Source organism: Pelodiscus sinensis, chromosome 8 (genome assembly GCF_052426305.1).
Source record: "Pelodiscus sinensis isolate ZL-2025 chromosome 8, ASM5242630v1, whole genome shotgun sequence".
NCBI classification, from domain to species: Eukaryota; Metazoa; Chordata; order Testudines; family Trionychidae; genus Pelodiscus; species Pelodiscus sinensis.
In genome coordinates, this window is record NC_143059.1 from 57,766,525 (window position 1) to 57,784,139 (window position 17,615).

At 40.8% G+C, this 17,615-nt stretch overlaps 1 protein-coding gene across 3 annotated transcripts in view; it reads left to right on the forward strand.

Annotated features, from left to right (window-relative positions):
- Positions 1-1,917: 1,917 nt before the first annotated feature.
- The window catches only part of TIAL1 (TIA1 cytotoxic granule associated RNA binding protein like 1), a 32,450-nt gene continuing 16,752 nt past the window's right edge, over positions 1,918-17,615 (forward strand). Inside the window, exons 1-4 of one of the 3 annotated variants that reach the window (XM_075935361.2) lie at positions 1,918-2,168; positions 11,879-11,975; positions 15,790-15,939; positions 16,919-16,973. In XM_075935361.2, coding sequence (XP_075791476.1) covers positions 2,140-2,168; positions 11,879-11,975; positions 15,790-15,939; positions 16,919-16,973 — 331 coding nt within the window. In that variant the 5' untranslated portion in view covers positions 1,918-2,139. The remainder of the gene's footprint in view (positions 2,169-11,878; positions 11,976-15,789; positions 15,940-16,918; positions 16,974-17,615) is intronic. The other 2 variants (XM_006111397.5, XM_006111396.5) reach the window with 2 other exon arrangements.

The following is a 17,615-nucleotide window of genomic DNA, read 5'->3' on the forward strand; positions in this document are numbered from 1 at the left end:
GACTGCTATTGCTCTGCTGTCAGCCTGCATGCATGCATAATAAAGTTTTTTCCTTCTAGATTTCTCTCCTGCCTCACTGATTTCACCTTCTGCCTCGGACACTTCTGGGGGCTCTGTACCCCAGGGGAGCGAGATTTCCCCCCTACAGTCTTCTCCCCCATCCACAAACACAAGTCTTTCTAAACTTAAGTTACTAAAACAATAGATAGTAATAATATTTCACATTTATCAAAGAAGCCCAGAGCAATTTATTATACATATATAGTTACCTGTGTACATCTCAGTGGTCTCTCTGCCATGAATAAAGTTACTTATATGTCTCTGGAAGATCAGACCCTATATACTAGACAGTGGGAATTTTTCTTTAAAAAAAGTAAAAAGTTACATATTGTTTACATTCTAAGAATAAGGAATATCACACACATGCATAGCAAATTACACTTTTTAATAGTTAATGGTTCTAATTGTGTTAGTGTAACCTACACAGCTAGTGTGGTTCACTGTCCCACATAGACCACATACAGTGAGAAATTAGAATGAGTGAGCTCTGCTTTTAGCTTAAGTATAGAGGCTCCTACACTAAGCTCCAGAAGTCCCAAGTTCAAATCCACCTGGTGGTGGCATTGAAATATATTAAAATATATGCTATTGTCCAAAAGAAATTATTTGGGCTAAGTTCTCTGGTCTGTGTTATATAGGATTTAGATGGATAATCACAGCGGTACCTTCTGCTTTGGAGTCTATGACTCTACTAAATTCAACCATGTCTGGGGAGGAGGAAAAAGATGGAACAAATGCTTCACTGGGGAAAAACAGCATCAGAGGATAAACAAATACCCTATGGCTGTGTCTAGACTAGGCTGTTTTTCCGGAAAATCAGCCACTTTTCCGGAAAAACTTGCCAGCTGTCTACACTGGCTGCTTGAATTTCCGCAAAAGCACTGACTTCCTACTGTAAGAAATCAGTGCTTTTTGCGGAAATACTATGCTGCTCCCGTTCAGGAAAAAGTTCCTTTTGCGCAAAAGGGCCAGTGTAGACAGCTGAGATTTGTTTTGTGCAAAAAATCCCCAATCGCGAAAATGACGATCGGGGCTTTTTTGCGGAAAAGCGCATCTAGATTGGCCATGCACGCTTTTCCGCAAAAAGTGCTTTTACGGAAAAGCGTCCGTGCCAATCTAGATGCTCTTTTCCGAAAATGCTTTTAACGGAAAAATTTTCCGTTAAAAGCATTTCCGGAAAATCATGCCAGTCTAGACGCAGCCCCTTTGTACAGAACGTGGGCTTTGCACACAGCATTATAAACTCTCATGGACTTTAAACACCTTCTCTTCACTTTGGGACACCAAAGGGAATGAGCAACAGGGTCAATGGCTGGGTGGTAGGCTGGTGCCCTGCTCGTGGGAGGGGGAGAATAAACGGCGGAGTAAACGCAGCGCTACTCTCGGATCCGGGCTTTCACCATACACTTGGCATTTCGCCCCGGCCAGGAACAATCTCAAATGTAACACTCTCTAATTTTATTCGGTCCCAAGAGGTCCATTTACTCAAGTTTTATAAAGGCCCCAAGTAAACCGACGCAGGGTTATTTGGGGCGAATCAGCTACGGCTAATTATCCCCCAGCTCGACGGGAACGGACAGTGGCATCAGGCATTTCAGGGACCGGTCTGGGGAGCGCCTACGTTTTCCCTAAAATGCCTGGTCCGTCCGCCGCTGGGCATGCTGGGAGTTGTAGTCTTTTGCCCTCCGTCCTTTCCAGTTTTCAGGGGGTCCCGCCTCCTAGAACTTCAGTTCCCAGAAAGCCGCGGGGGCAACCTCCTCCACCTACCCAAGTCTGAGCCTCTGCGACTACGACCCCCAGAGGGCAACGGAGCGCTGCGGAGGGGAATGGGAAAGAGAATCCGGCCGGGGAGGGAGCGGGCTGCGGCTGCGCAGTTCGCAGCTTCCTGAGTGGCTGGCGGCGGCGGCCATTTTGTGGTGCTGCCTCCCTCTCTCTTGCTCGGACTGCGGTGTTAGGACCTGGCGCGGGGGCGAGACGACGCGAGGGGAGCCGGGGCCCTCACCTTCCCTTCCCAGTGCGCGGCGGAGCCCCCCCAGCGCACCCCCCGGGGACAGCTACGAGCGGCCCTCACACGCCGTGATGGAAGACGACGGGCAGCCCAGGACCCTGTGAGTGAAAAGGGAGCGGGAGCCGGACGGGGAATGGGAGCCCGGGGGGACTGGGCAGGGGCAGCCCCCGGCTGGAGAGGGACTCGGGGGCCGCGGGGCGCTAGAGGGAGGCTCTTGTGGGAGCCGGGCTGGGGAAGGGAGCGCCGAGCGGGACGTGCTGCCACGGCGTGAGCGGCCTGGCCGGGGAGGGAGGCGGCTATTGACGTGGAGGGGTGAGGAGAAATTGGAGAGGGAGGAAGGTGGGAGATACTGACGGGAGTTCCCGGGGGCGGGGGAGGGGAGCGACGGAAATTACAAGAGGGAGGAGGAAGCAGCAGCCACAGAAAGTGGGAAATGGCGAGGAGAATGGCGGGAGAAAGTGGAGGGATGGAGGAAGGCAGAGGATGTTGACGGGGGGGGGGGATATGGATAATGTTGGGGGACGGTCCAGAAATTGGAAGTGTGTGGGGGGAGGGAGTGAAGTAGCGATGGGTGGCGGGTGAAGGATTTTGATTGGGAGGAGAGGATCCAGCAACTGAAAAGCAAATTGCAAAAATTGGAAATGAGGAGGAAACAAGGTTGGGTGACAGTGACTGTGGGAGGGAAGAGGAGAGTTAGACACAGAGAGAATGGAGGAGGTAAGACTGGAGAGATCCAGAATCATGAATAGGGTGCAAAATCAATGGCTGACCATTTCAAGGAAGGCTGTTCCTTACTGTACTCTTGAGGCAAAGGGAAGATTAGCAAAAGGCGTGTATAAATGTCTACTTTCCTATTGTGGCTAAACCTTCCTTCACCGATTTGAATTGTGTATATATGGCAGAAGAATACCCACAGCTACTTCCAGATAAATGGATTCCTCATGGTTATAGTTTGTGTTTGTCATGAAACAAGTTATTTATTTCATCTCTCTTTCTGGGGTAAAGTAAATAACATCATGAAGAGGCTTCTTTTCCTGAACTTGGGTGTTTAGATAAGTCATTAATTTTTTTCCCAGTACTTTTATAGTATATATTTTTGCTAGGCACTGTCATGAGAAATCACTACATCTTGAGTGTGTCAGTGCGTGGTGACTTAGTAACAGCTTGGTGGTTTCCTCTAGCAAATGAGCTTACTTTTTAAAAAATAAACAAATATGAGCTTTAAGTTTAGTTGACAATATTTTAAACTAATTTATAAACTATGCTCTTCCTGCCAGTTTTGTGAAGAACAGTATGTACTATATGAAGTACAACAGATTCAGACTGTGCATATGGGAAAGAAAGAGGATGCCCCGTTGCCTGCTTTGCGAAACTAGCTTTGAAATGACCTTTCTGTAGGATAATTTGGGTTAAGTCAAGTCATTTGGGAAATGCCAGATGAGTTGGGAATAAGCTAAGCCTGTGGTCTGCTGTGGGCTAAAGGCTGTTGCAGCCCCACGGGGGTTGGGTTTTACATCCCTACTCAGAATTCTTTTATTAGTAGGGCCGTATCAAATTCATTATCTCTTTTGGTCAGTTTCGCAGTCATAAGTTTTAAAAAAATAATAAATTTAATTATTTAATGGATTTAAATCCCAAATGTCATGTAACTATAGGGGTCCTGTCCCAAAAGGTCTGTGGGGAAGTGGGCACCATGTTATTGTAGGGTGGTTGTGGTATTGCCATCTTTACTTCTGGGCTGCTGCCTGCAGAGCTGGGATGTCAGCCAGCAGCCACTATTGTCCAGTTGCCCAGCTGTGAAGTCAGCAGTGCAGAAATAAGTGCCTCATGTTATGGTATTGCCTCCCTGAGTCTTGTGCTGCTGCTGGCCTGGTGCTGCCTTCAGAGCTGTGCATCTAGACAGCAGCCACTGCACTCTGGCCACATAGCTCTGAAGACGGTGCAGAAGAAAGGGTGGTAATACTGCAACCCTTCTATAATAACCTTGTGACCTCTCCCCCAATCCTTTTTTAGTAGGGACCCCCAGTTTGAGAAACACAAGTCTCCCATGAAATCTACATAGTAGGGTAAGAGTACACAAAAGATCTGATTTCACAGTCTGATGTGTTTTTCAAGGCTGTGAATTTGGTAGGGCCCTGCTTATAAGTGACGATGGGATTTGGTTAGGATTTTTTTTTAGTGGGAGAATGAGAAAAATTAAAGTGAACAGTGGCTGTTGCTGTATACTTGAATTTATTTTTAATGAATTAGAGATTCTCTTGACTTGTCTTCTCTTAACCCCCCCCCTTCCCCTCCTCCCGCAAAAAAAATTAGAATCACGTTAAGTTTTAAATGTGCTTTGGCTGCTGTCATCAAATTTTGGTGTTGAGTTAGTAGTTAACACTTTTGATTGAGGCATCTGGAAGTAACCTAGTTTAACCCTTTTCCATTTAATAACAAGACTACATTTGTGCTAAGATATCTGACATACAACCTCAGAAGAGCTGAAGAAGACTATTGAATAATCTCATATAATTATATCTCTGCTTAATTTAAGTTAATATACAGTCAGTGCTTTTCTTAATATAGCAGTTTTTCTGTTGCATAATAATACAAAACCCACTGTAGAATTGCATAGACATTCCATGCACCTCACATTTTATCTGAAATGCCAGTAATGTTTTCAAATTTAGGATTCTCACTTAAATGCTCTTGTGGTGGGCTTTTTTTTTTTTTTAAAGATTACTGTCCTTTATTAAACCATTTATATATAATATTCATGTCTTTTCATTTGACCAAGTTGCTCACTGGCATCTAGTACCAGATAGTAATATTGCCCATTGAACTCTTTTTCTCCAACTTTCTATAAAGTAGAAGGTACTTTATCATTAAACCTCATTGACCAATTGAATAATCATATGGTCAATAAAAAAAAATGGTACTGTGCCCATGTGGTATTTTACTTGCCAGGGAGCTTATCTCTCTAGAGTTCTCTTTTATTGCCACATTGAAAAATCCTTTTACTGTTTTTCATCCTATAGACCATTTGCAAACTGGGATGAAATGTTTTAATAGGCAAAAAAACCCAAAAAACCAAACAGCATTAGATCCTAAGGAATAGTCTTAGATATTAATTACCTACAATATTAACTTATATTGAAATATTGCAAGTAATAGCATATTGTTTTCTAGTGTATAATCTCTTTCTTAATGGTTCAAAGTATCTGATAATTCTTAATACCAAATAAAGACCATGTAATCTCTCATAACTAGCAGGCTTTTATATAATTATTAATGAAATTATAGTTGGCCTACTTGTCCAAGGAAATGGTAATATTTTGTTAAATTGTCATCTTGTTTTTATAATTTTGCATAAAATGATAGTATGGTAAAGAAGATAGTTATTTTTACCTTTGTAGAGTGTCTCCTAGAATGGTGTCTAGAATCAGATGAAAGCCTCTCCTTATTTCTTATATAATGTTAATAGAAAAAAGTACTTTTGAATTGATCCTCATTGTCATGCTAGTTGAGACAGAAATCAGTTTTCAGTCGATAAGTAATGAAATATATTAGACTAACAAAATAGTTAATACAGGCAGTCCCCGGGTTACATGGATCCGACTTACATCGGATCCCTACTTACAAACGGGGTGAGGCAATCCCGCACTAGCTGCTTCCCCCCAGTAGACCAGGGAGATGCGAAGCTAGCCCCCCCCCCCCCCCCAGCAGACCAGGGAGACGCGGAGCGGCTTTTCTCAGCAGACACTTCAGCTTGAGAATAAAGGACTGAGGGAAGTGAGGTGTGGGAGAATGAAACTGAGCTCTGGAGAAATATTTGGCTAGAATTCCCCTACAATATGTACCAGTTCCGACTTACATACAAATTCAACTTAAGAACAAACCTACAGTCCCTATCTTGTACGTAACCCGGGGACTGCCTGTACAAGTTTTTGAGACCTCAGGAGCTCTTTTGGTAAGAGTACATTAGAACTTACTGATAGCACATTTTGTTGACATGAAAGTTGCAGTTGGAATCAGACTTACTCATGTAAATTCTGTCAGATCCTTATCCTTCTTAACTTTATTCTTATTACTATGATTGCCTGAGAAGCTAGAATGTGAGTCCTGACAACGGTCTGTACTCTGACTTTAAATTGGGTTTGCCCATTTTTACACTAAAGCTGTTCATTCTCCATATTAGCACTCATCAACTAGTCACCATGGAACATAAAGGTGTTATATTACCCACTATGCCTGTATTTCAGGATATGGAATCTGATCCACGGGTCACTGAGCTAAAAGTATTAAACTTTGAATGACAAGCCTCACTTAAAGCTAAGTCTCATAGATAAACTGAAATTTTATCAATTGAATTTTTTTATAGATAGCTTCTAGAAGCAGTTATATGAAATTTCCAATGCATTTCCTCTTTTCCTGGAGCTTGCTAAGGTTAGGTATACACTAGGAGATACATTTGAATTAAGATGCTCAACTCCAGCTACGTTAATTGCATAGTTGAGTCTCAGTATCATAAATAGAATTTTGGTGCTGTCAACACTGTGGAACTGGAAGGAAGCACACTCTCTCTTCAACTTGCTTGAGCAGGACTACTGGCGTTGATGGGAGTGCCCTCTGAGTTTGAATTAGCATGTCTTCACTAGACCCACTAATTTGAACCCCGGAAGATCAACTGCAGCAGCTTTGATTTTTCTCTGTGGTGTAGACATGGCAGTGTAGGTAATATAGACAGTATCTGTCAGGTGACCCCATATGACCAAGTTGGAGAACTGGAAATGGATGTCAATTTTTCACTGTATAACTAAACTTCTTTCTTACCTTTCTCCCCTTATAAATACAGAAGTTGCCATTTTGCATATAGTCTGCATTACTGAACAGACATTCAGTATCCTACTTCAAGGTAGAACATGGAAAAACTTTGATGGGCCAATATGGAATAGCTTTGACAAACATGGCTGTTCTCCTCACTTGCCTACTATACAGTGATTTAAAAAAAATATCCTGATAAACCTCTTTTTAATCCTCATAGACCTCTTTTTGATTGTTGATGTACTCTGCTGCTACAATTTTTTTCTACTAGCTTAACAGGATTTGTGAACCTCACACATTGTTTCTTGGTTTGTAGACATTGTCAAAATCACTCAGTAGTACAATGTCTTGGTACCTGTGTGTCAGAATATAAATAACTTCTGATAGCTGGTCTAGGTTTTTAAACTCTGCCTGTCAGTGTAGTATCTAAACAAATATGTCAATATGAATGAAGCCACAGCGTACAGTGTATTAGAAGCCAGGTGGGCAGGCAGACCGGCTTAGTTGCAGCTCTTGCCAAGTCCAGGAGCTGAGCTTACCCCGCCCCTGCACTCCCTCCCCCAACCGACAGGGGCTGCTGCTGGGGTGACAGGCAGCCAGTCCGTGAAGGGAACTGGTTTTTAAACTGGCTCACCTCATGGACCAGCTCCCACCTGGCAGCAGTGTGGAGTACCAGGGGGCTCCTTAGGAGTTAGGCTGGAACTGCCAGCCTGCCCCCGGGGACTACAGAATAGTCTACTAACTGATAAGAATTGACTATTCAGTTAACGGATATTTAACATCCCTAATGTTGAGTCTACATTGCTGTCGTTTCAGAATGGCAGCAGTTTGGGAATAATGTTCTATAGTGATGTTCTTTGATAATACTAAAAGCTGAAGAAAAACATACTATAATATAGAGTAATGCAGTTCTCTCTAATACACATTTAGGGAACTTTGAAAAACTTGTGCTTAAATCAGTAAGTATTATACCACCTTCAAATATAGGAGTACATTGACCCAGAGTTTTGTTGCTTTTTTCCCATAAGGAAGCGGCAGCGTACATAAGGGCTGAAACATGAGTTACAGCAAGTTCTTAAAATAATTATGAAAAAGGTTTGGTAGTTATATAAGCCTACCTATAGTCCTTTTTGGAAATGTTGTAAGTTAGTGTGGAGTAAAGCCTGTGCTAATTCTGAAGAATGATTTTCTGGTTTCTTGCCAGTATGAAAGAGTTTGTATAGTTTTTGCTCAGTATTAATATACAACTTGGAATGATGCTCTTTCTGATCTTCACCTATATTGCAAATGGTGTCTTCCCTCATTTCTTTGAGTCAGTGCAGATGAAGCCAACATGCCTTCTTTGTGTTTACTTTCATGTTTGTGCAGCACAGTTGATGAGGTTGGACTATGTACACCATTTGGGAATCATGTGTGTTGGCTTGTACTGCTGCAGACCTAGCAGAGGAAAACCAGAGCTCATTATATAGTTCCTGCCAAAATAATGGTTATTTCTTGATAAGGATTTTTTTATTTATAATCTGCAGGGTGTATTTTTGTCAGATTCTAGTAACACCCTTAAAAGTTAAATTTTGAGTACAAACTAAATAGTCTTCAATTTTTTTGAACATTAAGTATTTTTTTTTAATTTAAACTGATGTTAGTGCGGCATCTGTTCATGTATTTTGAAAAGAGAAGTCATGTTGTTGTGTCTAGGTAACCTGAAAGGAAGTTCTAAATCTTATGGTACAGTTAGTTCAGTGAAAGATGTGATATGTATTGGCAGTGGTATTACAAGTAGAGACGGATGTGTAGTTCTCAATGTTTGTGTAGCTGGCTGTTGTATATTTTCTGTGTATTTAAAAAAAAAAGCCAAATAGCAGGTTTGTCTGGATATTTTCTAAAAAAGAGGTTAGTTCAGTGAAAAATATTCTAAAATGTTGTGAATTATTAGTTTCAGATAGTGAGTTTTCCCTACAACAGTAAAACTCCAATTGTCAGTCATCCAGTGGCTCGGCACTCCTGATAGTCCGGCACCAACTGGAACCTGGAAGTGCTCCGGCCAGCTGGACTATTGGGAGTGCTGGACCACTGGATGCTGGAAAATTGGAGTTTTACCGTATATCCGTTTATTCGATAAGAATCTATTCATTATCCTTATCCATCTAAAAGGAAAAAGAGAACTGAAACCCAATCGTGCTCTGTGATTAATATGAGAATGAAACTTTATCATTGAGCAGGGAGGTGAGGAGCGGCGCTTTGGGACCAACCTAGCAGCACCCCAGTTGCTCTGCTCTGCGCTGCTTTCCCAAGTCCGCCACTCATCAGTTTCAGCAGTGGCAGCAGTGAACTTGGGGAAGTGGCACAGAGCAGAGCAACTGGAGTGCTGCCGGGTTGGTTCCCGCAGCGCCGCCCCTCACCCCCCTGCTCGGCGATAACTACTGCAGTCTGAGGGGTAGGGAGCCCTCTCCCCTCCCCTCCCAGAAACTGTTGGCGCGATGCAGGGCTTCCCCCTGCCTTCCTGCAAAATGGTGGAGGGTTCGCCCCTCACTGCGCCATTCCCCGTCCAGCCCCCAGAGGCAGTGCAGGTCCTGGCAGACCAGTCACAGCCCCCCCACCAGAGTACCGCCCGATACGCCGGCATATCTGGCACCACCTAGGTCTCAAAGATGCCGGATTATCGGAAGTCTACTGTATATATAGAATTTAATTTGTAAATTTGCATGTATATTTTAAATGGGAAAATGTATATTCAGGTGATATAGAAAAAAAGTTATTCTGGACCCCAATTAAAAGTTAAGACCTTATCGAGAAGGTAGAAAAAAAATATTTTGAATTCACTGAAATGATAGTTAAGAAATTCTGGTTTTAGACCAAAGGTTTTTTCTTGATTTAGATTTGTGCAAAACCAAGGAAGTACAATTAGTGTTTATTTCAGCACCATTGTGGTAAAAGACTGAGCAATAAGAAACCATACAATTGGTGTAGAGTTTATTTCAAGCTTTTCAAAGGTAATAAGTAGACAAAAGGGAGTCAATATAAGTTTTAAAAGTGATTTTGATTATATTTGTTTCTCATTTGTTAGTTGAAGGAAGTAGCTTTTCAAATAGATTTTTAAATAGCTTTTACTTAGGCTACATCTACACTACAAGGTTTTTGTGAACCCTCCGTCATTTTGCAGGAAGGCGGGGGGAAGCCCTGCATCGCGCCGGCAGAGCGTCCACACCTCAAGGATGTTTTTGCGCAAGTAAATCAGAACAGAGGGCTTTTGTCGATAGTTATTCCTCTCCCCACGAGGAATAACTCCTTTTTGCACTACAGCTTTTGTGCAAAAAGGCAGGTGTGGGCGCTCCGAAGGGGTTTTTGTGCAAGAAGCCTCTATTGGCAAAAGCACAGGTGCGCTGATGGCCATTCTGTGAATGGCCATCAGAGCTTTCTTGCGCAAGAGTGTCCATGCAATGTGGATGTGCTCTTGCACAAAAGCACATTGCTTTTGCAATGCGCTTTGAGGTCTGGATGCGCTTTTGCACAATCAATTTTTGTGGAAGATCTCTTCTACACAAGGCTTCTTGCGCAAAAACCCTGCAGTGTAGACGAAGTCTTGGTGTATAGTGATATTTCTGTGTTCATTTTTACCCGTATGTAGTAAACTTCATAATGAAGGTTTTTTGGTTGTTGTGGGGTTTTTTTTTTTGAAAGTGACAAACCTAAACATTTCGATTTAGTGTAACAGGCACATTTGAATACTTAAAGTTGGGTGGTATTGTGATATTCTAAAGTTGTATTATCTAAATGGTATGAATGTTACTGTGTTGCAGATTGTAGGCTTTGTTGACAAATGAACACACTGCGTACCATTGTGCAATTTTGTACATATAAATTCAGTTCCATACCTATGCATTTAATTACTGACATTTCATCATTCAAATGTGAAAATGTGCATTTTCAGCAGTTTTTCTGGAGGTGAATTCCAAATTTTTTTTCTGAAAAGTTTCAGTATTGATGAAAGTAGACTAACTTTCCTGTGGGAGATTGAGTAGGAAACTTTTTTCACCTGTAATTGATCAACTGCTAATTTTATATTTGGAAATGTCATGAAGGTTGTCTAAATACTAAAATTCCTACATTTTAAAACAAGTGAAAAGGCCAGTGTAGTACTTTTGGTCAAAATTTGCAAAGGTGTATTGTATATGTATTTTTTTTATACTTATCACCATCTGGAATTCCGAATTACCACAACAGATTCCTAATGGAATAAAACCTTGTCTGTTCTATCCTTGTACATTTCAAAGGAAGAAGTGGCTCTTGTACATTTCAAAGGGAGAGGCGCAGCAGTGGGACCCCTGTGAGCAGGGACTGCTTCAGTCCCCGCTAGCACCATTTTCCCCCCCTGCGCCTCTACTTCCACCCACTCCACCCAGAGATGGTGCTGAGGGGAACTGGCTTTTAAGCCAGCTCCTCCCCAGCACTGGTTCCTGCCCCCTCTGGAGCCTCTGATACGCCGGTGGTGGGGGGAGGAGTAAAGTGACTAGTCGAGGGGTGACTTGACTAGTCGCTTATATCCCTAAGTAGAACCAAAGTGTTGAACTCTCTACTTGAGATTAGTCATGTTCACAAGTGGCTAAGTCAATTAAATATTAAATATGGTGTGGTTGGATATATAAAAGAGTGTTTTTTTCCCCCTATTCTTCAAGGTGATAATAGCCAGCAAGTCAGTATAGCAAAACTTGATTTTAAACATCATTCCCAATTGAATTGCTTATTCTCCTTTTTTCTGAAGAGTTTTACTGCTGACAAAAGTAATATTATTATTAGATGACTATTTCTGGTTTCATGATCTCAGTTGCATTGCCAATCTTAAGAGTTAGGAAAATTGTTAATTTAGTAATCTGCAAATATATAATATTTTGAGTGGGGAATATGTAAAAGGAAGTTTTCTGTAGAAATCATAAGATGTTAAAATTTAATATATAAACCTAAAGATAAAATTGCTGGATTTAAAATATTATTTATTTTCTTGTGTAGCTATGTAGGAAACCTCTCCAGAGATGTGACTGAGGTGCTTATACTTCAGTTATTCAGCCAGATCGGACCATGCAAAAGCTGTAAAATGATAACAGAGGTAAGGCCTTACATTTCCAAATGGTATCAAATATAGCATGTTGATTTTGCAGAAAAATGCAGAAAATGGATTGTCAGCATAACTTTGGAACACTGGTGAATGGTGAAATGTAGCATCCTAGGCAAACTGTATTTAGAGTCAGCATTAGGTATGATTCAGCAGTTGTCTGCTTGTATTCAAAGGCCATCATCTGATGCAAAAGAGTTTTTGTTGCCATCTGCTTTTTAGGAATAAGTTCCTTCCAAGACAATCTTCATTTTGTATAATTGAGTATTGGCATCATTTGGTTTCTTGACAATCAATTAATGGGAATTTTTAGTGCTGTAGACATCTTCACCCCATCTTTTTAGTTCTACATTTAAATAACTATAAGAATAGCATGTAAAGCATGCACTTAAATAGAATTATAGTAATAAATCTACTGTAGGTAAATAACCCAGTAACTTTAGCAACTGTCAATAAAATAGTCTAGAATGGTTAAAGGGTTGAGATATTTCAACATCTTTCACTGATCCAGGATTCTTCAGCCAGTCTACTAGTCTGTCCTTGTTGTCTGATAAATCATGGCTAAGAAAGAAAATAGATCAATTACAGTAGTATCAATGCCATTTTCTTATCCAAATTATGGGTTTCACCTGTAATAGAGTATCCAAACGTGCAGTGACCATTTATGGTCTTTAAAGTCTACACATATTGAAATTTGTAGTACCAAATTTAAATGTTTGCTTTTAGAAATTATTAACTAGCATCTTTGTCTTGTCTGAGTTTCAGGAATGCAGATTGAGAGAACAGAAAATAAAGTGTGATGTTTCTGATTGGGTAGTTCTTTACAAACAGTATATTAGCACTTGTATTTTATATTGTATTTAGTAGGCATTAAATGTCTATAGTAACTGCATCTCATTCAAATTTAGAATAAAATTCTGGTTGTACAATAAGTCAGTACAACAGCCATTCATTTGTGGAAATGCATTTCAAACCTACTCCTTCATATTTGTAAATATTGAAAATGAATACATATTTCATTGCCAGACTCTTTTTTCCAGAAATAGAATAGTGGGTGCATTGCAGGTTAAAGACATAGCAAAATTATTCTGTATACTGGTTGGCTGTGCCTGCCTAGCCTGACCTTGTCTCTAAAGTCAGTGTTTAGTCCTCTACACAAGTGGAGATAGCATTGAAAGATACCATTTATGATGGCACATAGTTTCTTCCCTACAACTAATTAGCATGCTATTTCCCGCTGTGCTCAATGTTGTGCCTTGATTTTTTTGTAGATGATATGGACCAAATTGTATAAAAAATCATTAGAGATTTTGGGTGCCCATCTTGACATGCTCTGAATGGTTTCGATTTTTTTCAGAGGATGGTTGCTCAGTAATATTTTCAAATTAAGGTATATTGAATTGGATACCCAAAAACTGAGACCCCCAAAATCACTCTTTAAAAGACAATTTTTTCAGTGTTCATTTCTTCAAAATTAAGGTAAAGTGGGGGCAGATTCTAATAGAGGAATAATCTCTAATACATGCCATATGAATCCTGAGTAAGGATGTCAGTGTATAGTTGTTTACACAATTAACTGATAAGCCTAATGACTTCACGCACCCCTCCTGCTGTTTCTAATACAGAGGCTGCAGCTTGGGGGGAGAGGGAGACGAGCAGGCTGTACATGTGGAAAGCCAGCTTTCAAACTGGCTCCCGGCGCATACTGGTTCTGTGGACCTCCCCAACCGTATAAATGTGTAACCACTGAAAAATTTAGCAGTTACATGTTTACAAATATAAAAGTTTTCTAATCTCTCCAGTCCTGATTTCTTTCTCTCTGTTCTTCCTCTTCATGCAACAGGAGTGTGGAGTAGAGATGTAAGCGACTAGTCAAGTCGCTACTCACCTACTTGCCTCTGCAACAAGAGCGGGGAAGTTGGGCAGATCTTACTATATTTGAAATGCAGAGCTGCAGCGGTCCGGGACCCAGTGCAAGCCAGGATTAGGACCTACCCCTATTGTGGCTCTGCAGTTTAAATGTAGTAGGAGCCAGGCTGCCTGCATGGCTAGCTCCTCCTACTTTTAAACTGCACACTTGCAGTGGAGTGGGGTCCCTTGTTGGGATTGTACAAATTGTATCGAATACATGATTAGTCAGTTACCTGCTTTTTAACATCCTTTTTGTGAGGGGGAGGAGAGAGAAAGAGGGCTTTACACCACTTATATCTTGGATGTTCTGGGTCACCCAGGAATGGTTATTAGCGCAGTTTCATGGCTTCTCTTTGTTAAAGCTATGTTTCTCAAGGTGTCCTGCCTCATTTGTTGTCTTCCTGACATGTCCCTATCACACAGGCTGAGAGGAGAGCCAGCGTAGAGCCTTTGTGGCAGTTTTGCACTGAGGGCATTTTCAAAGGCTGTTTCTGCCTTCTTTATAGTCTCTTAGAGCTACTTTAGAGCCAGACTATCCAGTTCTCTTATGTCAATATCAGAAAAATGGGTGAGTGACTTCCTTCCTTTACATCTGTCTGGAAACTATATTTGAGCATATATGAACTCTCAGATTAGCATTTCTTTTTACCCGTTACTTCATATACTGAACAAAATATTGGCTAAACCAGTGTGAAACAAAGACCCAATCTCTGCATTTTTCCTGGCACTCTGGAAAAAGTGCTGCTCTACAAGAGTGCAATGGATTAGCAGATAATGTACAAAATAAATTTTCCTATGCACATGACAGAGAAGGTAAAGGGGAAATGGGTTCTTAGAGTGAACTTAATTTTGTTTTAAATTAGCTGATTTTTTTAGCTTGCTCTGTGATCTCTTTGGTTTTGGGATTATAATGCATTATCACTAAGGCATATATTCTAGTGTAAAACTCCCCAACCTAGTGCACACTGCAAACATTTTTCACATCTTAAAACCTAGTATTTGAATTTCAACCTGTAGTGATTAGTTAGGTTGGCTTCTTTGACATCACTGACTATATTTACATTAAATTGCAGTTGTATTTAATGAAACTGTTCAATAATTAGTGATTTTTAAAATGCCCTGAAGAAAGACCAAATGGGGCTGCTTGTAACCTGCTTTTTCCTCTGCTTAAAAAAGTATAAAGAAAGTCTAACATGTATAAAGGAAGTCTTACGGGTTTGTCTGCTTGATTGTACATTAGAAATTCAGGGCTTTTAATTTAGCAGTTCTTAGCATAATATATGAATGATTGGAGACCATGTAGCATTATTATATCACAAGCATTGACACTAATATAGTTGAAGAGGATTTTAATTCACCCTTACACTTTATTTTACTGTTAACTCATTGACTCCTTTCAAAGGTACTTGAGTCCAACTGATGACAAGATTCAGTATTTTAATGTGTTGGAGTTAAGAAAGTTCTGACTCCAGTTTTCTGGTCTACCGAGAAGTTCCTACTGAGGAATTCCTTGGCAAATACAAGATTTTGTCAGTCAGGAAGAGGAAGAAGAAATATTTAAGATAAGAGGGAAATGATAAAACTTTCAGGCTTTCTTTGAGCATATTAAAAGATGCAGAATTTCCCAAACCCGTTTTTCCCCTCTGCAGTTAACCTTAAAGTAATTTGGTGTTAACCATACTAGGCTAATGCTTAAAGAATGGATGTAACCTTGATAAGAAATGTCAATTTTTTCCAGTATAACTGAAATATCTTCTTAAAGAGATGAATTTTAAAAATTCATATTCAATGTATTATATTCCTAATGTTCATTTAAAAGTTATATCTTAAAATAATGCAATAACATTGTCAAAATTTCTAGCTATAAGTAATATTTTTTCCTGGATTTTTTTCTCAGCAACCCGATAGCAGAAGGGTCAACTCTTCTGTTGGATTTTCTGTTTTGCAGCATACAAGCAATGACCCTTATTGCTTTGTGGAATTTTATGAACACAGAGATGCAGCTGCTGCATTAGCTGCTATGAATGGGAGAAAAATTTTGGGAAAGGTAAGGAAAAATATAAAAGTTTCGGAAGTTAGATTTATGTAAAATTTCTGATGTGAAGAAATTCGTTGAAAATTTATTAATCACAGTTTTACTTAAAATTTGGGATGTTAGATATTGTGTAGATATCTTTAGAAATCTTAGCAGTTACATGATTATTTGATAGTCTCTGGGAGTGGGGCTGGCAGCCCTGCTTCCTTTTGCTACTGCCTTGGTATCAGGTCGGCAGGCGGGAGCCCGTCCAAAAACTAGCTCCTAGTGCAGACCAGCTCCCACCTGGTTGCCGTGAAGCAGCCTCAGCCCATGACAGGTCCAGGCTGCTTTGTGGTAGCCTCCCCTGCTGTCCCACCTCCACCCCGATAGAAGAAACAGCATGGGCATGGAGAGGCAGGCAGCACCACAGAGCCAGTGCTGGGGGGAACTGGCTTTTAAGCTGGTTCCCCTCAGCACTGCCTCCTGCCTCCCTCCCCTCCACCTCTGTAGAAGGTAGCAAGAGGGGAGGCAAGTGGGTCCGCAGAGCCGATACGCATGGGGAGCTGGCTTAAAAGCAGGCTCCCTGTGCGTATTGGTTTCAGCTTACCCTCTTCACCCTCTACATTGCTGCCTCTCTATCAGAGGCAGTAGCACGGAGTGGAGTGGCGGGCAGGTGGATCTGGTGCTGCTTAAAGTAATTTCATCATGGGCAGTGGCTCCTGCTATCTTCCCCCTCCCCCCCCCTTGCTGCCTCTGATAGAGGCAGCAGAGGGGAGGGGGGAGAAATGCATGTAGTTGACAAGATTAACTGATAAGTTTAGATTTATAGGTTAATGGTATAGTTGACTTCACGTTGCCATCCCTACTTAAAATGCATCCTCTGATTACTTAAATTCTAATTCTTTCTATTGGAGGAGAACTTGTTTAGGTTAATATTTGTAAGTGGCCTTTGAGTGTACATTAATTTCTAGTTTTATGAATTTATGCTAAATCTTACATTTATTTTTAGGAGGTCAAAGTAAACTGGGCAACAACGCCAAGTAGCCAGAAAAAAGATACATCCAGTAAGTAATACCCTTTGTATAGAGATAGTATAAAAATAGGTTGCAGTCACTAATGTCTTGTCTTATCCCTGTATTTTACCTCTCACTCTTGTTGAGTTTTAATAGCAGGCATACCCAGATTTGTTTTACAATCTAAGTCTTAAAGCATTCCCTGTATTTTACCCTACTTTACAAATGATGGACACTAAAGAGCAAAAGAATAGATATCTTGGGTCAGACTAGCTGGTGTAGCCCTGTCTTCCAATAATAGCCAATGGAAGATGCTGCAGAGGGAATGAACAAAACTAGGCAATTACTGAGTGATCCATTTTCTCTAGTTCAGACCAACAGAGGCATAGAGATACCCAGAACATGGGGTTGAGTCTAGGAATGTGAAAGTATAACCGTTTACACAGTTAACCAATGAGCCTGGGCTCATGAGTACATGATTAATCCATGATCATCTGGGCTAGTAGCCATTGATGGACTTCTCCATATACTTACCTAATTCTTTTTAAAATTCAATTATACTTTTGGCCTTCACATCATCCCTGGCAATGATGGTGTGGTATATGAAGAAGTATTTTGTTTGTTTGTTTGTTTTTAAACCTGCTGCCTATTTATTTCATCATGTGACCCCAGCTTTCTGTGTTAGGAAAGGAT